This window comes from Callithrix jacchus, chromosome 6 (genome assembly GCF_049354715.1).
Source record: "Callithrix jacchus isolate 240 chromosome 6, calJac240_pri, whole genome shotgun sequence".
NCBI lineage: Eukaryota > Metazoa > Chordata > Mammalia > Primates > Cebidae > Callithrix > Callithrix jacchus.
The window spans coordinates 92881339-92907141 of NC_133507.1; the positions used below are offsets into that span (position 1 = coordinate 92881339).

Sequence of the window (25803 nt, forward strand, 5' to 3'; positions counted from 1 at the left end):
AAACAGCGTTTCGGTAAAGAGTCTAACACTAGAAAACTTGGTGGGAAGAGGGCATAATACTCCATTTTAAGGAAATTTCCCATAAAAATATATCTATACAGAATATATTTATGAGGGATCAGTAGTCACACACAAAGAAAAGCCCTTTGACTGTGCCCTTTGTGTTTTCAAACATGCAGCAAATCCAAAATGCTTGATAGAGAGATATTTAGAGATTTGAGAAATTAGTGGAAGCTGCAGTTTTAGGAAGGAAAATAACAACAAAATGAGACTCATGCCATTTTTCGTCCCTGAAATAAAAAACAAGCTTGTGGAAAATTGACATTGACAGCTAAAACACTGGACATTTAGAGAGACAACTCTCATTGGCTGTGTATCAAAGATCTCTTTGAGATTACATCTAGCAGATTTTAAATTTGTGAGAAAAACACAGCAAAATATACATCCATCAGACATGGTATGAACTTGAAGTAGTTCATATTTCATCACATTACATTTCTGTCAATGATGTCACATCTTTGTTAAGCTAGGTTTTCATCGATTTCTCTGGTAAAAAGTGCACAGAAATCAATAGGAAATTGGAAATAAAGGTGATAGCATCCAAACAGATTCCAAATTTGAGAAGTTCCAGGAGCATAAGTTGACTTAGACTCCTAATGACTTGGCAATTGTGGTAATTAAAAAATAAAATAAAATAATTATTTTTTCATTTATGCATATATTTTTCCTAAAGGCTACTACATACTTAAGACATAAATTAAGTTGTTTGGACCTAACTATTCATAAGCAGAATAGTTAAGCATTGCTTTTGACCAATTATGGAGATACAAAGTGTCTGGTGGATCAAGAAAATTTGGGGATCTCTAAATCACACAATCTGTTGTTTGACATTGTTTAATCATTTGTTGATTTTGCTTTAAGAATAATAATAAAAGACCAAGTGACTTTTTCAGAAGATTTTTGGTGTGTGTGTGTCTGTGTGTGTGTGTGTGTGTGTGTGTGTGTGTTTATAATTCTTATACTCTGTGACTAAATAGTTCCCAGTTCCCCAGTCACTACCTATGAGTGAATTGAGGCAGGGTTTTCCTAATTAGGTAGTTGGGTACAACTCCTTTTTCTGGAGTGAGATTGGTGAGGCTGCTCCACGGTAGACATGGGATAAAAATTCTTTGGTGGGAAGACTGCAAATGACATGGATCATGAGGTGTGAATGAAAAACCATTTTGTAATGTTTGATGAAAAAAATTGATAGAACTGTTTGGTATCTCATTCTTGCATCAATCTAAGAATGTAAAAATGTTCTCACCCTGGTTCTTATCACACAGAATGTGAACATTTGCTTGAATCCTTGGGACAACGTTGTCTAGCCAACTATCAGTTACCTGGCCCTCTAGTCTTGTCAACAGTCTTCACTCTCCAATGTGAAACTCAAATTACTTCTTCCTAAGCCCTACTTAAATCCCCTAGATGCAATTAGTCAAGCCTTCCTTTCTGCACCCATCCATATCATTGCTGCTTATTGTGTATATGTGCTTTACCTAGTTTGTAAATTTATTAGAAATGGGAATATTCTCAGGAAACCTTTGTCAAGTTGTTCTAATGAGCCTCCTACTTTTATGAATACTACAAACTTAATAGTTTTTATTATCTTTTGGAAAACAATTATCATTAATAAATTATGATTGTTGCCCATTGCAGAACCTTAAACTTAGGGGATGCAGAGAAAATGCCAGTAATTCTATAAAATCTGAGGGTAAGTGGATGTGGCCATGAGTGACTAAGATACTAACTGGCTTTGGTCACCCCCAAGGTGAAGAGGGATAAATATTCCAGCCCACCTGAAACCCACCTGTGGCACATCTATGTACTCAGCATATGAGTTCATAAGGTGAATTTTATCATACTTTGGTTACACTAACATCACTGTATAAATTTCACAGAAGAAAACTCACAAGCATTTTAACAAATGTAATTCATAAGCTTGTAAAATTCCTGTAAGATCTGTCCGGATATAATTAAGCTTGATGTTTAATGTTGTTATTAAAGAACTATGCAGAGCTTGACATTAAAACCATTTCTCCCTGGGGCCTCTGCCCACAGGGGAATCTTCTGAGGTGAAATGATTGAATGTTAGTCTTTTGAGATTCCATTACTATGATCGTTTCTCATTCATGCAGTATTTGCTGGACTAACATGTAGTACAGAGCAGGTACATAGGTAAACGGACCTGTCTAATACAGGGTAAGGAGTATAGGAAGTCATGAGACTGTGGTGGCATGGATCATATCATGTTTAAAATATTCTTGTGGCTACCCATAACATTCAGAATAAAATACACAATCTTCACATGGCTTCCTTGGTTGCATGCTGTGTATTGCTAATTCCTCTAACCTCATTCAATCACTCTGCAAATATTCATTGAGTATTTCAAACATTTGACATACATATGTGAGCAAAATTAAGATCCTTGCCCTCATGGTGTTAACATCTAAATGCAAGGAGAAAACAGACAAACTATAAAATAAGTATGTATAGCAAATAGAATGATAGAGGTAATCAGGCTATGGAAAAAAAACAAGAAACTGGATTAAGAGAATCAGCGGGGAAGGCATCAGCAGTTCTTTTCTGTAGAGAACCAGATAGTATTTTAGGCTTTGCAGGCCATATAATCTCTATTGTAACTACTCAACTCTGCGAAGACAGCTATAGACTATACACTAATAAATGGATATGGCTGTGCACCAGTAAAACTTTCTTTGCAAAAATGAGCAGCTGGCATGATCTGGGCCAGGAGCCATAATCTGTGAACTCTTGGAATACAGTGTTGAATCCTCCCTGGAGAATGCTTCAATGAGAAGGTGGATTTGAGAAAGGACTTAAAAAGACGTTTTACATTTCTAGCATACACTTAGCACCTAGAGTAGTGTCTGGCACACAGTAGACATTAAATAATTATTTGTTAAATGAATTAAGTGTACACTTGATGTATATTTGTTTAATCAATGAGAGTGAACGTCATTCATTTCTAAAGAGTGCAGTCAACATTCAGTTCCAGCAAATTACCATGAAAGATTGAGGTATTTGTTACCAGATTGTATAAGCTTTCAAGAGAAGCTAAACTCCAAATTTTTAAGTAAAAAAACTCTCAAATAACTTTAACTCAAAAATAAAAACCCTTTTCATATGAAACTCAATCTTTCTGCAAGCTAGTTTTCTGGGACTTCTGCTATATACATTCACAGACTAAACCAGTTGGTGTTTGTGAGTCTGTTTTCTACACTGTGCCGTGTAGAAACTGACATAGGTGGCTTGTTAAAGTCAATGGCTAGTTAGTAGCAGTACCAGGCACAAACTCACTTCTTCTGATCTCTTACTTTCGTTTTCTGCCTGTAAGCACTACACATGTTAAAAATTGTTTGTCCTGTAGGAGCAATATGCTCTCCTAAAGAAGTGTTCACAGGCTTCACGTAGTCTTTTGAGACTATATTCATTTATCGAATATACATTTTATTTTTTTAATCATATATTTTTCCTTGGCTTTCCTCCTGAGGAGTAATTGTCCCAAATCTTTAGGTCTGTCTGGCATAATTTTCAAGAAAAGTAAATGTCAGAAGGGATCACATTTCATTCAACAGTGTACCTCAGAGCCCTGTGCCTAACTGATGGTAGATGTTTAATATATGATTTGCTTAATTGAACGAAATAAATATGTAGTGATTATAATATTTGGGAACTGGATGTAACTGAAATAATATTTCAGGCATGTGTTATTGGAAAAGCAATTTTACTTACAAGTCATGAGTACTAAAAATCTAGTATTATCAACACAAATTAAATATATGGATAATTGTTGAATCTGTAATGAATCAAAAACTTGAATGACCTAAGAGTCCCAACTCCAAATATGCTATATAATACAAATTGCAGCTAATATTTATTGTACTTTTGACATGTGATGAATATTAAGCATTTTGTAATTATTATTAGTGTCTAACTTTAAAGAAACATAATTTTATTATCTTCATTTTGTTGGTCAAACAACTGAGGCACAGAGAAGTTATATTCCTCGTCCACGGTCACACAAGGCAATAAAAGGCCTAGTCATGGTTCGATTTCCAAAGCAGCCTCTCTTAAACTACTAAGAAGACTATTGATGCTTTAGCTAAAGTGAACTTTTGAAAGTACAACTCTGAGAATTTTTTCTTCAATTATACTAACAAAATAAACTATTCTCTTTTCACTTTCTTTTTTATTTTAAACTTATAGTACCATTGGACACAATCAGCTGGCTGGAGGGCGTACCTAGATGTGAAATGGTTAATAGAGGTCACAGTGTAAATGAAAACATCCTTTAATCTGCTCCTTGGATCACATTTCCAACATTTCTGTCTTCTTCCTTCTCTCACATCATTTACATATCAGTGTTTACATGATTACAGTGGTTTGTTTGTTCTAATATTATTTGAGCCCTAAATGTTCCCTAAAAGCTACTCTATGTCATTGTGACTGGTGCTGTTTCCTAGTATGCTTGATAGTGTGGAGGGGTAAGATTCCTTTTTTTCTGTCAGTGACGGCAGCTGTCAACCCCTAAAATACTGACAAAAGTTGATATTAACACTGTTTTTGTCAAAGCAAGAACAAGGCACTTCAGAAGTGAATAAATCAGAACAGCCGACACTGCAATCTCTTGAGCAGTTTATTTGTTATAAATACAAGTCAATACCACAAGATGGCACCTTTTTACTTTCAACACCTATGATTACAAACAATTATCTTCATAAAATGGTCTCAGCTTTTTAATGTGTTGTTTTAGATATTATTGAAACCTTATAAAAGCAAGACTTTCTACAAACTGGATCGGTGCTCGATGTGTATTAAATGAGGTCAGATAATTAAATTCAAAAAAAGAATTTATAAATATTCAGATAAGAAAATTTAAATTACAAAAGCAGAGTTTGTCATCATTAAACTGAATTACAACTGTGTGTGGTTAATGCTATATCAACATGGCTAAGTTTTTGTTAAAATACAGTTTTAGTAACCAAATAATATACCTCATTCTCTTATTTAGCCACCTATTTCATTTGTGCATCCTAACATTTAGTGCGCATTCCCTTCAAAAATAACCTAGCTTTCATTTAGTCCAGCAATTACACACACTCTGTTATTTTCAGTAGCTGCAACCCATGAAGTGCCATCATCCCCTGGCTATAAAACAAAATACAATATTTAAAGGTTAAAAACTCAGAGAATTTTTGAAATGGTAATCCATTCTCTCTGTGTTCATGAAAATAGGCAATCCAATTTGAAAGTCTTTAAACCAATGTAAACTCTAGAAAACTCAGTGTTGAAGTATGGGAAGAATAAAGACTTTGCACTAATATAGTGCGTAACAATGCAGTGTCGGACTCATCATTTACAGTAAATGCCTTGATTGGACTTTCCTCTGGATTGTCATTATGCTGCTGAAGATCAAGTTTACTCAAGTCTGTGGGAATTCCATCATGTTTTCTTCCTCCCAGTTCCAAATAGGAAGAGAAGGGTTTTCAGGTCCCTTGGGAAAACCAAAAAATAAAACACTCACACCCACAAACAACTTGAAAACAAAATGGCAGACCTAATAATCCTTGACTCCATGTCCAAATGAAGTGGAGGCAATATTACTTTTGCAATATTTGTATTCTGCCCAATATATCACATCATGAGATTCCTCAAAAAACTGAGAAGTCTGAGAGCTACAAAAGAGAAAGCAGTTAAGGCAGTTGATGTCTACATTTGGATTTCTTTTTCAGGTTACATGTCTAAGTCTCCATCGTAGGCTAAGGTCAGAGGCTTCTGTTGGGGAGGTGTGCTTTGATGTGCTTTTGGCTTCTTGCTGCAAAGGGAAAAAAATTCCTCAGATAAAGTAAGTTCATAGAGCTCCATTTCATCTGCCAGACAATTTTGAAGTATAGAAATTCAAGTGGTGAAATGACAAAAAGATACATTTCTCTAAATGTGTGGGTTTCCTCTTGTGAATACTGAATATTTTCACCTTCTGTTAAGAAGTCATCATCTTACACAATCTTAAAATTGGTTTAGTGAAATGAAGGAACTTAGTAGAAGGCTGTTCTCCTTTTACATTCTTGTTGATACACAACAATAGGGACGTCTGCTGCTCACTAATTTTTAAACTACTATGACCTTCACATCACAGATGCTCGACATCATAAGTGGCTGGAGCAGCTATGCCTCACCTATCTTGTTTTTAAGTAAACACACTTCTACCTTGACCTAGAACCTGACATTTAGCTGCCAAGATGCCAGTGTGTCAAGAAAATTTCACCAATTCTACTCCATGCAAAGCCATCTCACCTAGTCTCTGCTTTACTTGAAGTCCACAACTTCTCCAGGTCAGTAAAGGCTGCTTTTCCTTCTCATGGAAAGGAAAGCTTAAGTTGAACAACATTTCCAAATAATACAGCAATGCCCCAGACATGGGGCAGAACACCCTGCAGTACACTTCTTGTTTCTTAGTATGGGCATATCTCAACTTGTATTTATAAATGTTTGTAACCTTTAATTCTGCCACTCACTGCTCTCACCTCCACCACACTTACCCTCCCTCCTCAGGGCCTTTGCCTCACCCTGCTTACACAGCCTGGCTTCATCTCTCTCCCTGTCTCCAACCTTCCATGCTTTTATTTTATATTAGCATCTATTGCTTATTGGATACATACTAAGTGCCAAGCTCTGTGCTGAATATTTTACACAAAATCTCTCAAAACATCACAGAGCAACCCTGCAAGGGAGGCTACTTTACAGAGGATTATTGCTACTTTACAGAGAAGGACTACCGAGGTTGTTTACCTCCGCTTAGGTCACTAAGTGAGTGGCAGAGCCTGCATTCTAAACAAATCTAACACCCAGACCTGAGCTTTTAACCTTTACACGACACTCTCTGTATATATATGGCATTCATTTGGCACTTGGAGAAAAATGACATTTTTTGTCTGCACATATGAATTATTTTTTATATTCTGAGTATATATAATTTAAAAACAAATATTTTAATCTGCACAATTCAGTGGCATTTGGCACAGTTGCAGTATGTGTACCATCACCATTATCTAGCTCCAGAACATTTTCATCATGCCAAAAGGCAACTCTGCTCCCCTCCAAGCAGTCTCTCCCCCATTTCCCCCTGCTGTCAGCCCCTGGCAACCACTCATCAATCAACTTCCTGCCCTGATAGATTTTGATATCTCATATAAATGGAATCATACCGTATGTGGCCTTTTGTGTCTGACTTCTTTCACTTAGTGGCTAAAATGGAGAATTTTATGCTATGTGAATTTTACTGTAATAAAAAATTGATAAAATTAAAGTGGTTGCAGAGAGAAACTCCTAGTTTAAATTGCACAAGTTTTAATTTAAGGAGTAAAATTAATTTTTTGATTGATGTTTGAAGCAAATCATAGAAGTTAAAGAAATAAATTAAAAATGGTTTTGGCAGAACCCCTAAAAGGAGCCACAGATTCTCCCAGTGCCCCTCATCCTGGCACCTGGCATGCAGCAGGTGCTCTTTGAGGATATACTGAGTGCTGGGCAGGGATGGCTGCAGGCAAACAACTTCCAGCCAGAGAAGCTGCAGAGACCAAAAAACATGATTCAGAATTTTCTCCAGAGGGAGCCTTTGCCTTCAATGTTCTGCTTTCCAGGTCCTCGGCAATGCTCAAAAGGTATTGCATAATTATCTGAATAACATCCAATTTAACTTTATCTGTACTCATGTATAAGTATGTGCCAGTGACTCTAGACTGATGGGCACAGGCTCTGGCATATACCCCACTTGAAACGGAGTCCTGGGCATACTACTCCACGGCATTTAAAGGTGCTAAGAAATCACACACACGCCAGAGGTTGAGGCAATCTGAATGTGACTGTAAATTCACCCTGGTGGTGGTGGTGGGTTGCCTTAATGGCAAAAAAAGAGTACAAGGAAGTTCATCTGAAATTATAGCAGGAGTCTTCTCCCTCCCACCTCCCTTGGTTTTCTTTTTGTGGGGGAAGGGAGCAAAGAAGAGAGGGGTAGGAAATGTAGGTGCTTCCCAAACAAAGATTTTGGTAGTCTGCCCTTAATTTGCTAAAGGCCACTGGACAAAGAGATTTTAGAAAATCTCGAGCACCAGGGAGTTGAGAATAGGAAGCCAGAAGAAAGGCTAGAGGTAGTCATATTACTATAAAGAGACAATACTACCACCTGGGAGACAAGTCAACTTAGCCAGCCTCTGTGATCCAGGCTTAGAATATCCTACTCAAAATTTACACAAATATGCTTACACCACTTACCAAGTTTGGAATCACAGACAGCGTGGCCACCTCTGAAGGAAAGCGGGGGCTACTAATAGGTATGCCTTTGGACCTTTGTGGGCCATGGAGAGTGCTGGGGATTATTGGGATAAGGACCTCATTTATCATGCATCTTTTCATATTGTGCAACCTCCCAATTGCCAGATACTAAAATCACAACTATGAATGCATGAGATCTGAGAAGTTTTATGGCTTAGAACAGATCAGCCTCCTCTCAGATGTTAATCTCTGGACCACTGAATATGGTAGTATTTTGCTGCATAGCAGGGGCTTTGCAAGGCTTTCTGGCCATTAAAAAAGAACCCCAGAAGGAGAAGCTCAGGGGCAAGACTGCACTCAGCAAGGCCAATATTGAGGAGGCCAGCAAGTAGGAGGCTTGTCTTTAGAGCCTCTAGTTTGCTTTCCTTTCTCCCTACACTATCCATTTTTTCCTTTAGAAGTAAGTTTCTTTCTCATTTTTTTCTCCTCCACTCTGGTTTCAGAAAAGGTATGATCACCGCCCTACCTCACTAAATCAGGACCCATAAATGCCTGGCACATAGGCCACCAACACCACCAGTCATCCTGTGCCCAGGTGGACATCTCTAATCCATCACTCTATTCTCTCCTGTTGAGCTGAGATGTAGCCTCATCATTCTTCCTAATGGAGCACTCTTGACAGCCATAGCCTCTTTTAGAGTTGGCACAAAGCATAAAACCATTTTGTCATCCTGGCTGTGAAAGATCACAGGCAGACACATTTTGAGGCGACCTCTTTTAGGGTCATTTGCATTTTAGCAAAGGATAAAAATGCATTAAGCAAGAAAAGTGAGCTCATTGTGGACTGACAAGCAAGCCTCTGGCACTTCCCAGCAAGGACTCATTCTCAGACCAGGAGAGATTAACTAGTTTGATGAAAGCAGCAAACCATCTTTTGTTTTGGCAGCCACTTGTGGGATACAAGCCTTTGGAGTACAAGCACCACTCAAACTTAGGAAGAAGGAGAGTGCATTACAAAACCATGCTGGGCAAGGCAGAATGGACATCGTTATCTGGCGTAACTTCCAGGTGCTACATCTCGGTTAACAGTAAGCTCATCCAGTGGTCATCCCCATTAAATTGCCTCATGGATATTTACTGCCAGGGGATTAGGGGCATCAATAATATTTCTGAAACTCCAAACACTAATGGCAGATGTTCAAAGGCTAGTATTTGAAAGAAGTAGTCTTTAAGAAGACTGTTTTTTGATATTTTCGCAGAAGCATTTTCAAGTTTTATTATAAATTGCTTTCATCTGAAGTATACACCAAAGACCTGGCATATTATAGCAGTTCACTTGTCCTAAGGCTTCTATTTTTGGCAAAAGTATAAAATCTCTAAAACTGTCATCCTCTAACTCTTCTGCAATCCATTTAATAGAATTTGATGCTGTGAAAATATCTATTTGGGTTTCTTTAGGCGACTCATATGTAACAGTAAATGGTATGTGTTTTTATATCAATAGGTCTGTACCAGGTCTACAGCTTACTTTACCTGTGAAACAAGGAGCCTCTAGGAAATGTGGAAGCTATAGACAATATGTCGACTCTAAAGAGTTTTGGGGATTACTCAAGGGAAAGAAACCACGAAGACTCAAAGACCAGCATGCACTCTAAGGGTAGGCAAACCTGGGGTTGATTCTACTATGCAGGTGACCTCAGAAAAATTATATAACCTAAGGATCAATTACTTTTTAAAATAGGGATGGCAATAGCACACATCCTTGGATTATTATGATTGAATAAGGCAATGTATGTAATGTTTGACATACTATATTTTTTTCCTAGACTATTTTTCTAAAAATCACTGGCAATAAATTAATTTTTACTAATATACTCATTTATTCATCCATTTATTTATTTGCTCAATAAATCTTTACCAAACTCATGCTTTAAAACATTCCATAAAGCACAATCATTACCTCTCCCCACCCAAACTCTCTGGAGTTTGATAGAGGATGAAGATGTTTATATAAATAACTACAATATTAGCATGGGGTAAATGCCACAGGAAAAGAGACATGAACAATTTATTCCAGACTGTTTAAAAAGAAAAATTTTGGTATTTGAGTTTTGGGATGAATAAACAGGTAGAGTACCAATAGCTAGCAATGGGATACAAGGAGTAAGCCACTGAAGTAGAAAACCTCCTTGGGAAATCAGCAGGGCAGTACTCTAAGTGCCTGATATGGTTAGGCTTTATGTCCTCACCCTAATCTTATCTTGAATTGCAAACCCCATAAACCCCATAATCCCCATGTGTCAAGGGAGAATCTAGGTAGAGGTACTTGAATCATGGCTTCCCCCCATGCTGCTCTCATGATAGTGAGTGAGTTCTCTCAAGATTTGATGGCTTTATAAGCGGCTCTTTCCCTACCCTCAGCACTCATTTCATACTGCCACCTTTTGAAGAAGGTGCCTGTTTCTCCTTTGCCTTCGGCTATGATTATAAGTTTCCTGAGGCCTCCCTAGCCATGCAGCACTGTGAGTCAATTGAATCTCTTTCCTTTATAAATTACCCAGTCATGGCTATTTCTTCATAGCAGTATGACAATGGACTAATATAGTGCTCTAATGTAAAATTATCCCGCCTAAAAATTATCTTTAAGAAAGAGGCTATAGTCATATTCGATGACTATAAAATCTTTTATATAATGAGGGGCTACATTTGTTATACAGATAGCTTTTTTAAAATATGAAAATAATGTACATACACACAGGACAAGTAAAATGGTCATCTTCCCTAATATATGCAGATAGGCGCTTGGATGCTAGGATAAAACCTCTGAAACAGCAGAATAAAGAGATCCAAAGAAATGCTATATCTCAGACATCCTGGGTGAAAATGAATATGCTAAACCTGATACTGAAGCAAACTGTGAAAAGAAAGACTAAAGCAGTGATAAGAGTGACTCATCTGAAAGGTAGAGGGAGACATTGAATGAAACTGTGTTATGAATATAAAATTAGAGAAAACGAACATTGTATATAATGAAATACTGTATTTATATATGATATAAGATAATAAATGGAACTGTATAATTTGCAAATTGATTAAATATTAGCATAGACAATTTATTATCTAAATCCAAAAGTTTATTTAAAAAAAGTCAATTTTTTTTCTTTTGGTTTTTTAATTTTTCATAGTTAGAAAATGAAGACTTAAATGTGTTTGGACCTATACAACACACCAGCCTGTATAAGGCATAGGGAATTAGTAGAAGATAGGTTTGAAAGAGCTGTTTGGGCTCCAGCTGTGGAAGACTTTAGTCAACTGTGAGGCAGCCAAAACATGACTTTAGTTTTGCTGTCGGTGGGAAGCCAGAGCTCATGAGTGAGTAGGAGAGGTCTGATCCCTGAAGCTAAGCTTCAGAAAGATGAATCTGGCTGTAGACTGCAGATGGGAGAACGTGTAACAGGTCCAAATGTGAGTGCTACTTCCAGAGGGACACTATTGAAGGCAGGCATTGGGGATGAAGAAAACAGCTATGAAAAATAATGTGCATAAATATTTATGCATTTTAGTTACTGAAAAGTAAAGAGAAATTTTATTGATATTTTATATAAAAGAGCTATGAAAAATAACATGCATAAATATGTAATTTGGCTACTGAAAAGATAAATTTTATTGATATTTTATATTTAAAAATTCACCACAAAGCAATATATTGATGTAGCAAAACTGCACTTGTACCCCATGAATATATATATAAATTCTCTAGAAATTGGTTTGTTAACAGAATTCAATGATGTACCTAATTAATTCCTAGAGCCTAGAGTCATGCAGAAAGGGGCCTTAATAAATATTTGTTGTCAAAGGAATAGATTATGATTAACACATTTTTAGGTTGAAGGGAATGGAGGAAAATCAAAAGGCAAAATGTATGTGTTACTACACGTTAATTTTTAATCTTTTTAATATTTAAGGGAAAAGGGAACCATAGAATCTGGATTTGGGGATGTGGCTACTAACAGCTAGAATTCATGTGAGCTTTTATAGACTGATACACTATCTAATTACCTTTCACTGTGTTAGCTTATTGATTGCTTTGAAAGCAGCTTCCTATCAGCCAAACCTTCATGTTTTTTGCTGCAATTTAAGAAATTTCCCTAGTTTTAATCTTTTCTAGCGGTGAATGCTTCTTATTCGTTAAACCTCATGCAAAGCTTTCAAATTCACATTTGCTCATTTAGAGTAGATCTAGACAATACTAACCAAACTTATCAATTTGAATTAAAAAAAAGTTGATTCTAGGATGAATGACCAACTATAGATGACACTTTTCACTAAAACAACATGGAAATGTTAGTTGGATATATATGTAATTTCTAGGGATTCAATTTCTATCACCATAGGTGGCAGAAATAATTAAAGTCATCTTATTTTCTTTACCACCTTTCACTGACCAAGACCAAAGATTTAAAAATCTGTGTAGCCTTGGAAACACAATTTGAGGCTAAATAGACAATGGCTGAATTTGAATCAAGATGAAAACTTGGGTAAAAATCCTCAGAAAAATTATCTCTGAGACAGATGATGAATATAAATATCTTTATTAGGAGAAAAAAAAGTGAAATAACAATTTGATTTCATGAAAATAAAAAAAATACATTGAAACTTCTGCTCAGAAAGCTAATAAAATATTCTCAGCACACTTGAAAACATTAAAATCTACAGTTGACCCTTGAACAATGCAGGTTTGAACTGCATCAACTTATATGCAGATTTTCTTCCACCTCTGCCACCCCTGAGACAACAAGGCTAACCTCTCTTTCTTCCTCCTTCTCCTTAGACTAGTCAGGATAAGATGATGAGGATGAAGACCTTCATGATAATCCATAACTACTTAGTGAATAGTAAATATATTTTCTATTTTTTATGATTTTTCTTAATTATATTTTCTTTTCTGTAGCTAACCTTATTGTAAGAATACAGTATATAATTCACATAGCATAGAAAATATGTGTTATTTGACTATGTTATTGGTAGAACTTCTGGTCAAAAGTGGGCCATTAGTAATCAAGTTTTAGAGGAGTCAGAAATTATATTTGAATTTTCAACTGTGAGGGAAAGTAGGCACCCCTAATCCTCACATTGTTCAAGAGTCAAGTGCATTTAATTCTGTCTTGTTTCAAGAGCAGTTAATCAACTAACATATATTCTGTATGATAAACTAGTCATTATTTTCTGAGAATAATAAATTATCAAGAACTAGTCACTTTACAAAATGCTTTTTTTTGGAATTGACCATCAATTAAATTTTGTCCCATAGCTGGTCAATATAGTAAAACAACTTGCTCTAATATTTAAAATGTGCTTACATTAGTTTGAACCAACTGATCAGTTTAACCTAACGATTCAATATTTAAGAACTAAAATTATCTATAGTAATTTTCTTAACCTTGACCACAGATTAGAATTACCTGAGAAGCTACTAAACACCCAGATGACCTGTCCACACTGAGGACTAATTAAATCAGAATCTCCGGGGAGTGGGATCAAGCATGACTCCGTAGGAGACGCCAATGTATTGTCAAGGTTGCAAACTACTGATCTAAATCAAAACGCCAAAATGGAAAAGTCCTGGCCATTGATTTTCATGTTATTCAAATGCCAAAATTTAAAAAATATTATCTCAAATAAAAACAAAAAAGATAATGATTCCTTGTTTCAACTACTCAGCCATTCTACTGTTGAAGATTATTTGTGGCCTCAAGAATCCTGTTATACTGGTCAATAATCCTGACATAGTTTTTTTTATACTTGTAAGTATAACATGAAATCTGTAAATATATGAATATATACTTTTTACTAATTAGTACTTACCAAACAAGGTAGGAAGTAAATACTAGGAAAATCATGATAAGAAAAGCGCCACCTGAAACGCCATAGACCCAAATTTTTACTCGGCCATCTGTTTAAAATAGAGATAACGTAAGAAGCTTAGCATACAGAAGTCTGCAGCACTGAAGAGACAGGGCAACATTAGATCTGACAATCCCAAGCTGACCATTAGTTCTGTACTTGAACACCAGCACCTTAGCCAACTGTGCACTCAACTGTAGAAGTTAGTAATGTTCTCACATACTCTGTAAATTGTCAGGTAGAATCAGGAATTAAAAAGATTCTCTCTTAGAACATCACAGGAATATGGGTTTCCTACCAGAAATTATGTCTGTGAAAAAAAATCTGAAAATGTTATTACATGGAGCCATTTTTATGGACTTTTAAAAATAAACAGTTTGCATTATTGATGAGTTTTAGCAAATTAACTCTCAAAAACATTAGGTTGTAACTTCATGGCACCAAAATATTTATTTTGCTGAATGTTTTACTTTTCATCTGAATTCTGAGACACTCATAAGTCATAAGCATAAGTGGAAATACCCATAGGTAACAACTCTCAAATGAGGAAAAAAAAGTAAAAATGTAAAATACAAGATAGTCAATCAAATTTTTTCACAATACCAAACAAACACCAGCAATTTTATAAAATCCAGTCAATTTGTAGGCTAGTTTGAATTTAAAGTGTTTACAGTCATATCAATAGAAAAAAAAGTGGCACAACATTTTACATTAAAAGAAAAAAGAAAATTATAATTAAGAGACAACCTTGCATGGAAAGAAAACTACTATGACCATTTTTAGTGGCTCTACTTCCAGAATAATGTTAGACAAACAAAAACCACATGACCAAACAAGTTAATCAAGTCACCAAATTACCATGAAATGATGACCATGTGTCTACAAGTACATATTATTTTGGATCTGGGATCTACTACAGTTAACAAAATGAATTAACCATATATTTTAATCTATTCTGTTACTTTTATTCCATATAAGATATAAGCTTGAGTATATATGTATACATAAACACAAATATATATATATAATTATGTTTTTTCTACATATGATAGAAACTTGAGTTGTTTCTCTCACTCTAATTTTTTTGCTTGATTTTATGTGAGCACATAGCTAACTAAACTTAGAATTGGACTGGCAAAGGCAACGCCTCAGCATCCCAAAGGAACCGCATTTAGTTCTGAAAGAAACACACACAGAGATTCATTATACTACATGAAAGTAATTAACTACAGGCCAAAATACACATAACAGTATCTTATTCAAAAAAGCTTCTATGGGAGGACAAACAATCAAAATCTATTGTAAACGACGCTTGTTTTGAATAAAATCACAATTACTTTCAATTATATTGTAACTACCTATTACAGTTTTTGCTTATAGGACACTTTCAAGCCTCAATCAGATTTTAGAATAAGGTTCAATGTAGTAATGGTATTTTTCTATGGTCATAAAATTTTTACCAAAGCTTTGATTCTAATCTCTTTGAAACACTAATGATGAAATGGCCTATTCTGAGTTTTTACATTTCTCAAAAAACAAAAAATTCTTTCCTGAGTGAGAATGCGCCTTATCGCTTATAATCCATAACACTCTTGGATTGGTGCATTGGGAGGATCCAGTGCTTTTAAATCTCCTGTTTAGAGGTAGGTAATGGTACAAAACCTTTAAGCCATGTTACTTTAAAAAAGTATTAATATACTCTATAAGGACATAAAAGATAGGCTAAAATTTATTTTAAAAAATACACAGTGAAAAATAAGTCTTCCCATTAACCTCTCAATTCCCTATCCAGTAGCTATCACTGTGTACCAGTTTCCTGGTGAATTTTTCTAGTTTTTCTCTGCATATGCAAGCAGCTGAGCACACACATACCAATTTATGCACTTCTTAAAAAGACACAAATGGTGCATATCATGCATTTTGTACTTTTTATTTCACTAGACAATGTAGGTTGAAAATATTTTCATCTTAGTTCATAAAAGAGGATCTACCTCTTATTAGTATCCCTGTGATACACCGTCACACAGTATCATGCCACTATACTCCAGCCTGGGCAACAGAGTGAGACCCTCACACACACACACACAAAAAGATATTTTCAAAGGATATTATTCTGTTACTTAACTCATTGTCTCTTAGACTGGGGTTGAGAGACTTACGTTCAACCATTCATGAAATACTGTACACTTAAAGAAATTAATGCATCATGCAATATTCAAATCTGAGAAACCCTGAACTCTACCATATTGCCTATTTCTTCTCTCTTCTTTTCCCCCTTCCCTCCATTCTTTCCATCATGAGAAGTGGTCAAAATATAGACCTCCCATGATAAAATGTTCATTTATTACTCACAACAGAAACTCACCCGGATCAAGTGGTTGAAGAGACCATCCTTTAAAAATATCATGTATTTTTGAATTCACAGGTCTGTTTTTCCCAGAAAGGTTCTTCACATCAGCTTTTTTGTCCTCTGAGCCTGGTACTTTCATGCAGTAATCCAGGAAACCATTTGATCTCATTATCTCTGTATAGCCCTTCTCACAACCACAGACCCCACCCTACAGCATGAAAAAAATTTTTATGGTTACACAGTGAGTTGAGTAGATGAATGAATAACAATATACATGTTAAAATCACTTAACAATTGCACCATACATCATGGCAATTTAGAGTTTTGGGAAACTGGACATGCCAATGAGATGAAAATCAAACACATAGTTTGTCTTTTTGAATTCCAAAGTTAGCTCTTAAATAAAATGCTAGATTTTTGAAATGTGTTCACAATTCTGACACTCCAAATATTAAACCATAGTTCTTTGTGAATAAAGTTAATTAACTATGTCTTTTCCTTGCTGTCTCTAATTTTTTTTTTTTTGAGACAGTTTTGCTTGTCACTGAGGCTGGAGGGAGTGCAATGGCAGGATCTCAGCTCACTGCAACCTCCACCTCCCAGGTTCAAGCAATTCTTTTGTCTCAGCCTCCTGAGTAGCTGGGAATTACAAGCACCCACCACCATGCCCAGCTAATTTTGTATTATTATTGTTTTTTAATAGAGGCGGGGTTTCACCATGTTGGCCAGGCTGGTCTTGAACTCCTGATCTCAGGTAACCCGCCTGCCTTGGCTTCCCAAAGTCCTGGGATTATAGGCATGAGCTACCATGCCAAGCCATCTTTTCCTCTCTTTTGGAGATGTTTATGGCATTTAACCAAATTATCTTCAACTCATATCCCCATTTGTTTCAGATCCTTGCCTACTTGCTTCAACCCACCCTTCCTACTGAGCAGCAAAGCAACAGGGATTATGTATATATCTTCTTTGAATTAAGTGCTCTTGTTACCCCAGCTGCTAAATCCCTCCATCACCTTTTACTGTTGACCACTAACTATTAGAGTATGCTCAACCTTCCTAGCTGGGCAGGGAAACATAAGCAGGGAAGGAGAAGGGTCCCCCACCAGGAACGTTAGACAAGGAAACCATCAGGTGATGGTTAGGCAGCTGTTAAACTGTCTTTCTAAAACAGTAATTGGTTGCAGCCAGCACTAGGGAAAGACAATCTCCCAAAAGATAGAAAACACCTAAAGCTGGCAATAAGCAGCTTCCTGATAAAATCTCAGGAGTTGGGCAAATGGACTCAACTGTTCTCACTAAGAGGCAAAATGGTAGAGTTTAACTTGTATACGACCTTCCTCTAGAAACACGTAACTTGTAAGGGAAAAATGCCTCAAGTGAGCATGTGCACAACTTCAGTAAACACATTGTGCACGAGACCCCTTCCAAGTCCTTGGCAGGCCACTGTGCTTGTGGATGGCCCACCCTAAGGGAAGAATCCAGGGAGAGGGGACACAACACTCACCTCTAAAGCCTGAAGCATGCCAACATATAAAACCCAAGTCAAAGATCAAAGAAGGCACTTGGAGCTTTCAAGTTGCCCACTTGGCTTTCTTCCAAGTGTACTTCCTTTCATTCCTATTCTGAAACTTTTTAATAAACTTTCACTCTTGTTCAAATACTTGCCTCAGCCTCTCACTTTGCCTATCCTCTCAGATGAATTCGTTCCTCTGAGGAGGCAAGTCTCAAATTGTGGCAGACTTGTATGGATTCACTGTTGCTAACATAACCAGATCAAACTACCTCTCTGCTCATAGGCTTACTTCTGCTCTCAAGCAGGGACAGCCTTACACAGGGGATAAAAGACTTCACCAAAGGCACATGCTCAAGAGAAATATGCATATGCTTATCTGAGTTACTCTTTCCTTGTAATAACTCGAGTGTCACCCCACATCACATCCCTAGTTGGCATTGTGTCAATGGGTCCTTTATATTTGTCTGTGAATTCCTGGTCATTTTCAAGTACCATGAATGCCACTGAGAAGCAGATTATCGTGAGACATGATAGATTAAAATTCCTATCTATCTCTGGAAGTGAACCTGAAAATAATTGCACTTCCTCCAGGAAGTATACAGACAATAGAGAAGAGCGAAGGAGAATAAGCATAAGATTATGAATCTCTATGACTTTGCTCTTATGGCTCCTTACCTAAAGCTATTTATCTAGCATTTTCTGAACAGAACTTAGCTTCACACAGCTTCTCATGCCAATCTTCACCAACCAGTTAACTTTATTTAGGTCGTCAATTATTACTGAACATGTGATTTTGAGGAGAAATAGATACTAAAAGTAAAAAAGCCACCTCAATCTTCTACAAAATGAAAAAGGTAAGAAAAGCACATCTTTGGTTAACTGTCCATAGCTTAGCTCAGGTTACAGTCATATAATAAAAACATATAAATATGACATTTTCAGTTGGTTTTAACTGAAAATATCACAAAATGATATCTTCATATCACAATGGAGAGATCTAATTAAGAAAATTTTTATAATCCCAGCCATTAAAGCCATGTTCTCAAGTTGCATCTCTATTTTTAGCATGAGAGAAAAGTTGTAACCAGTCAGTTACATGTTCAAGAATTCAAGGAAAAAAGTAATTTCTGTTTTATTAAAGAAAACATCCAGAGAGTTGGTATAAAGTGACATTTTCTACTTTTCAAACATGATTAACCCAAATGGAGTTCCTGAGCTTCTCCTCCTCCTTTCCTTCTACTCCCCTCTGCAAGTTTACCCACTGTTCTTTCTGTGGTAAAGAATTAAGCCATTTTGAATTGTAAGGCCAATAATAGGACTGAGTACTTGAATTATTTTTAATCAAATCATCTTTTATAATAAGCATACTATGAGAAGAAGTTTGTTTCTTTAAAAAATGTAGCATACTTTAAAAGAATTATATATGCATTGTGTACTATGAATGCTCTTGATTAGAATATATTATAAGTTTTACATTAATTCCTGAGGTGTGGTAGATGTTAGTTATAGGAAAAAAAGTACAAATAAATGTCTGCTTTGAAAAGAAACACACACATGACCCCTGACCCCATACATATTTTTGTCAATGACAGTCACATACTAAGCTTACTTAAAATAAACTAGAAGTGTACTCACTCCACAGTAATCATAGTGTAATAAAATTTATATAATAACTTTAGGAAATATGAACATTTGTAGTATCTTTCAAAATAGGTGAGGTGTATATAAGGTTGAGAAGGGAAGACATAAGTCAACTGAGAATACTTATTGGTAAATAGAGCTAATACAAATTAGATATTTGAAAGACAGATTTAGCTAAAGACAGATTTATAGAAAAAAAAAGACTGCTCTCCTTAATACATGGTCTTGCTGAGAAATTCTTTATAAATGTGATTACTCCTGCAAATGCCTCTAGATGGTATCGTGGGCACGTGGAACTGTTGCTTGTGCTGCAGCAGACAGGAAAACATCTGATTGCATGTGTAAAACACAACAATTAATGGACTTGTAGAAGACTCCGGCACATGACTCACCTGTGTGCAGTAGGAGAAAGGCTTTCTGCAGGCTGGAATGCATTGCCGAATGGCAGCAGGGCGGGCCTGAGGGAAGCAGCCCCCTACAAAGGAAATTCCACCATCATTTGCAGATTTCTCTATAATAAACATTTCTAATTTTTTTGGTAATTTTTAACCTGTGGCACTGCCTCTTTGCAACAGTATTATTATTTTTTGAAAAATCTATTTGCCAACATTGTGGTCTAAGCCTTTTTTATTGATTACTCTAAAATGAATTGTTTGAAATGGGAGGCTCCTCTAACAAAGGCTATTTGCAGTAGAGTTTTTATACTTGTTTAATGGCAATGTAATTCTATCATACAGCTATGCTGGAGTGCAAAGTCGGTGAGAGTCAAAATCTGTAGAAGAATTGATAAAATCTAAATTTAAACTCAGGAGCAGAAAACATATCTGCTGGAACACTCATTCTACATATATACCACTCTAGCACCCAGCTAGGCACTAGGCCAATTCCAACAACTCAGTAAATGCTAAAAGAATGCCATGAATGAATTCATGGGACTATGGTATCAAACACATTGGTAATATTTTTAAATGTAAATCAACTGAAATACATACACGCAGATTCACATACAAACATATTCTTAAGAGCAAGTGCAGAAGCTCTAGAAGGGACAGTCAAACATCTGACACAGTACTTGTTATTGCTCTGTACATATTTTTGAGTAAATGGATGGGATAATGCATATCTCTAAACTGGAAAATCATTTATGTACCAATCTTGCTTTGCTAAAGTAATTGCTTTGCTAAATTCTAGAAGGGACAGTCAAACATCTGACACAGTACTTGTTACTGCTCTGTACATATTTTTGAGTAAATGGATGGGATAATGTGTATCTCTAAACTGGAAAATCATTTACGTACTAATCTTGCTTTGCTAAATTAAAGGGAGTAAAAGAGACATGAGAGAAAGCCTAGAGACATTTGACTAAGCACCATTTATACAGTGCTGGTTGCACTGAAAGGTGCTAGCCTTTGGATAACTACCATTGTCAGCCCATTATAGTTTATAGTTTTGTAGCTAGCAAAAAGCTTTGGGCCTAAGGCGGAATTGGGAACAGTTGGACCTACATTGTCCCTGGGAATGAGGCAGCTAAATTCTCACTGTGACTTGAAAAATAAAACAAAGAATCCACAGAGAAATTTTTAAATAGCAAAACTAACATTTCAGAAGTAGCATATAGGTGTGAAACTGATAATCTGGGTATTAGGGGCAATAACCACACAGTCCTATTTCTATCAACTGTGTTCATGCTGATGGGGGAGGGTTTCTACACTTTAAACCAAGGATCTTCACAGCAGGAGTACCTCAGTGGGAGGAGAGCTCTTAGGGCTAGAAAAGAAAATCTTGGAACTTACATAGGTTATAGAACATATTTTTTAATTTTAAGAATTATATTAAGCTCTAAAAATATTTATCAGATGATACTGGTGATCTGAGCTTCTTCATGAGATGACTACATGTTATACACTGTGCATGAGGAATTCCATGCAGAGAATTGATAGCAAAGACCCTACCAGTGTGTTAAGTCTCAGAATATTGCAGAGGATGATGCCCTTCTGTGTTCTTGAGTAGGGAGACTTACAGTATATTTAGTTTTAACAACTTACAAAAAGGACAAGTAGCTTAGAGTAAATTATTTTATGGATGAACTATGAATGAAAAAGAATGCCAATAGTGCAAGAGCAAGTAAACAAGAAAAAGGAGGAGCTGCAAATACTTCTATTCCTATAGGCACTTCTCCCAGCTCTCGCACAAGCTCTCTATAAACCGTAGTTCTAAGTAAAAATAATAACAATTTAATTTGCTCTGACAAGAAAGCATTTAAAAACCTCAAAAATTATTAAGAAGACCACTTGCACAATCAAATGGTATGTATCATCATGAATGAGGGATCTTTTGCTCAGTCTATATTTAGATATTAAGCAATAATTGTGATTCACAAAATATTCAAAAACTAAGCATCCAGTGCATGAATACAAACACCTATGATTTACAACATAAAAGCCTTCTGCATCATTAACATACAGAATATTTTAATTTAAAAATTTTATCTTTATTAACCTCTTCAAAAACTTCTGAGTATGTTTTATATCAGTTTAGCACCGTACACACACATGCTAAGATATGTCCTTCAAAATATTTTATTGAAAAGGGACATAATTTAAAATTTTCTAATATTTGTCTTTTTCAGTCTTTATCTTAGACTATGATATTTAAGAATATCTTATTTTATTTCAGCTTATTTAAGTAGTTTTATATTTTCATAGGTCTTAAAATTGAATTGCTTTCCTTCTAAGATGCAAAGGTCTAATGAAAATCTGTAATAAAATTCATCTAAGCTATCTGCCAAGTCACCCTTGCTTAAAATTTGTAAGCTAATTCTTCTCACAAATAACAACACTCATGGATCTTTGTGAAGTGCCCACATGAGTCTTAGGCAGGAATACCTGTGACATTAATGCCATCTGAACGCTGGCACCACACAGTTCGTTCGTTATTGTTCCAAAGACTTGCTTTCCATGTGTAGTGATAACATTTGCCTCCTGTAAGTAAATATAAAAATAGTAGTTCTATTAAACCTCACTTAGAATAAGCATTGATCAACGAAAGCTAAGAACTGAAAAGTATTCTTGGTACCTGTACAAGGGCGTGTTTCTAGAACCTGTTGGGGGCAGTTGTCTTGGTTCTCAAAAGACTGAATTATAAATGTCCTTGACCTAGACTGGCGGCCCACAGTCTCAAAGCTTCTTCCATCAATGCAGGTTAATTCACATGCGCTCCACTCTGACCATTCCGTTAAATGGCAGTCTCCTGGACAGTCAGGCAGTACAGGGTGGTGGAAACAGCATCAAAACTGGCACTGGACAACATGTGTATGGGCAGGGCTCACACAGAGATTTGCAGTGATATGTGTGTTTCCAGATACTACACATTCTACATTGATCAATTTTCCAATCAGAATGTACTAAGAATGATGAAGTAATTTATAGTTTAATCTTGTTTAACAAGAAAGTGTCAAAAACTAGATTGTCATTACTTTGCTTCAAATTGTAGTAGTCACATCTAGAAAACATGTATCTGCTTGTGTTAATAAAATTTTTAGAAGGGAGATATAAAGATTATAGAAACTCAGTGTTCAAAGATCTGCATCACATCATAAAATGAATGTTCACAGAAACCATGTAAAAGAGAATAAGTAGGTCACTGAAATGATCTATCTTTTGGACCAAAAAATGTTTAATTTAATACCCTGAACATCTTTCTTACTCAATAAATATAATTTATAATTTATAAATGTATCTTTTTACAAATTATACATATAAATATTTTTGTTTATAATACATATGTGTGTATATTATGCATACATATATGTGAGTGTACATACATATGTATATGTTGTACACTGTATTATAAAAATATATTGTCACCTTGAACTTATGCCATACAAACTAAGTTGTGTTACTAGTATCAAAATAAACATACATTTTATGTAACTATAATGACCTTCACATTTGTATAGAACTTCACATTTACTGAGGGCTTTCATGAACTCATAGCCTTACTGGTTCCCACAATGCTGTCACCCAAAATTCTGTCATCATTTTTTGAATTCTGGCCAATGTGCTAGGTGCTGCTGTATAAGGTATTAACATCACAGTTTCTAGATGAAAAAACCATTGCTCACAGGGCCTAGACTGCATACCCCAAGTAAAACAATGAAGAGACAGGATTTCAAGTTGGCTCTTAAGTTTCCAAATCCAGTGCCTTTTTTGCTTTTGCCTACTTTGGCTCCATCAAAGCAGTAGCTACATACCAAAGTGATGGCTATAATTAAAAATGAATTAAAGTTATTTAAAAACTCTAATTTTGATGAGCTAGAGCATTTCCAGGAAAAAAATAGTAAAATAAAAAATAAAAAGATCACTGTGGGAGGCACTGCCAATCACTAGTGTTGCATACCTGGGCAAGGCACAGAACACAGCTGCTTCAGGATGCTGTCCTGAAAGGGCATTTCTCCACATAGTGCATCCTCGACATGTCCAGCTGCATGAGATGTTGAACCATTGTGGACCATGCAGGAAAGGCTGCGTACCTGAACTCCTTCTCCACAGTCTCCACCCTGTGAGAGAGACGATACTTTCACAATTACCCAAATAATTCACATCTCAAAGTTTTGGCTCTTGCTACCTCTTGTCTAAGAGGACCGTAGTTGCATGTTTTTGGTAGCTTCCTCCTCTTGTGAGCTCTTTCTCTTAATTACTGACAATAAAGCATCACTGAGTAACACTTCCAGAGCTGATGGAGAAGCTGCAGTGGGAAAATGGAAATTTATACCATGTAACTTATGTACTCAGACTATGACAATTCATTTTGGAACTCAGCCAAGACTGACTAAAAAAGAAAAACAATATATAATTTGTCTAGTTGTATGTGATAAAATGACCTCATCTGTAATCACCCACTATGGGAACATGTAAAGCAACAGGGCATAAATTTCTTTTATTTTGCCTATTTTTCTCTTTTATAGAATTCAGTACTTTCTTATATAGATTAGGTTAAAGTTTCTATTAAAACACAGTTTTTCTCTATTGTCACAAGAAGTTGTTTTCACAGCATTCCTTCTATGCTGAATAATGTTCCTTGAAGACATGTCATACCCATGTCACTTAGGTATTCTAGGCAATTAGAAAAATTTTGTACAGTGTCTCACGGAAATAACAGCTTAGAATTGGATGGCTCCTAGTGATAATCTAGCCCTACCATCTGCTTGATAAAAGGTTTCCTATTATAAAATTTTTGGCAAGAAGACTTATGTTACAAAATGTCAGTATAGAAGCAAGGTGTATAGAGAAAGGTGGCTTCACCTTTCTCCCAGCCCCCCAACAGAAAACCAAAAACAAATATTCAATTTTGAGACTATCATCAGCTGTATCCCAGAGATCAAATATGAGGATAAGACAGTTCCTAGTACCACACAAAAGTGAAAAAAGTGGTAAGAGTATCAGACTCTCATATCTGCAATAGCCCTCCCCCAAATCTGCCCAGAACCAAATGCACAGAAATTTTCCCCTTTACTCATAGTTTCTGTGCTATGAAATGTGAGACTGTGGTAGATAACCAGCTTCCCCATCATCTTAAGCATCCTGGCAGGAGGCCTGTCCCTGCCTTAACCCACAGAAAGCATGGGAAGTGCCTGAAGAAAGAAGCATCCCTAAGGACATCCAGAGACAAAGAGGGAAGAGATCCCCAGCTCTGAAAACTGTTCTGTAATTCATCCAAATGAGATACCAATTCAAAGTGGCTGTTCAGCAGCACTATGCTATAGGAGGTTGGTTTCACAGGTCCCCTAGGCATGGACCCCTAGCCAGCCTTCTCACACTATTGGGATATCACCTTGGGGACCTCCCCTATTCAGGATAGGCAGCACACAAATTGTTCACTGAAGCAAAGCAAACCTAGGCCCAAGATGCTATCAATGCTGAAAAGAAGGCCACAACCTAGCAGTAGAAAAAAGAAAGAAAACCAACAGTTAAATTTCAAGGAATTACCAAGAAAATCATATCGAATAAAAACCAAAACAAGTCACACAGACAAGAATAGAATAAATAGCTAATCTTTCAACTGA

General features: G+C 36.1%; 1 protein-coding gene across 5 annotated transcripts in view; it reads right to left on the reverse strand.

The window, feature by feature from the left end:
- Positions 1-4678: 4678 nt before the first annotated feature.
- Positions 4679-25803, reverse strand: part of THSD7B (thrombospondin type 1 domain containing 7B) — an 873835-nt gene continuing 852710 nt past the window's right edge. For 4 of the 5 annotated variants that reach the window (XM_008998957.6, XM_035305018.3, XM_054257669.2 and 1 more), the window contains exons 22-28: positions 24138-24297; positions 22815-22988; positions 22625-22720; positions 20132-20214; positions 16601-16793; positions 14197-14284; positions 4679-5875 (exon numbers count right to left, since the gene is read on the reverse strand). In XM_008998957.6, coding sequence (XP_008997205.4) covers positions 5794-5875; positions 14197-14284; positions 16601-16793; positions 20132-20214; positions 22625-22720; positions 22815-22988; positions 24138-24297 — 876 coding nt within the window. In that variant the 3' untranslated portion in view covers positions 4679-5793. Of the gene's footprint in view, positions 5876-14196; positions 14285-14666; positions 15413-16600; positions 16794-20131; positions 20215-22624; positions 22721-22814; positions 22989-24137; positions 24298-25803 lie in introns of those variants that run through there. The other variant, XM_054257670.2, reaches the window with a different exon arrangement.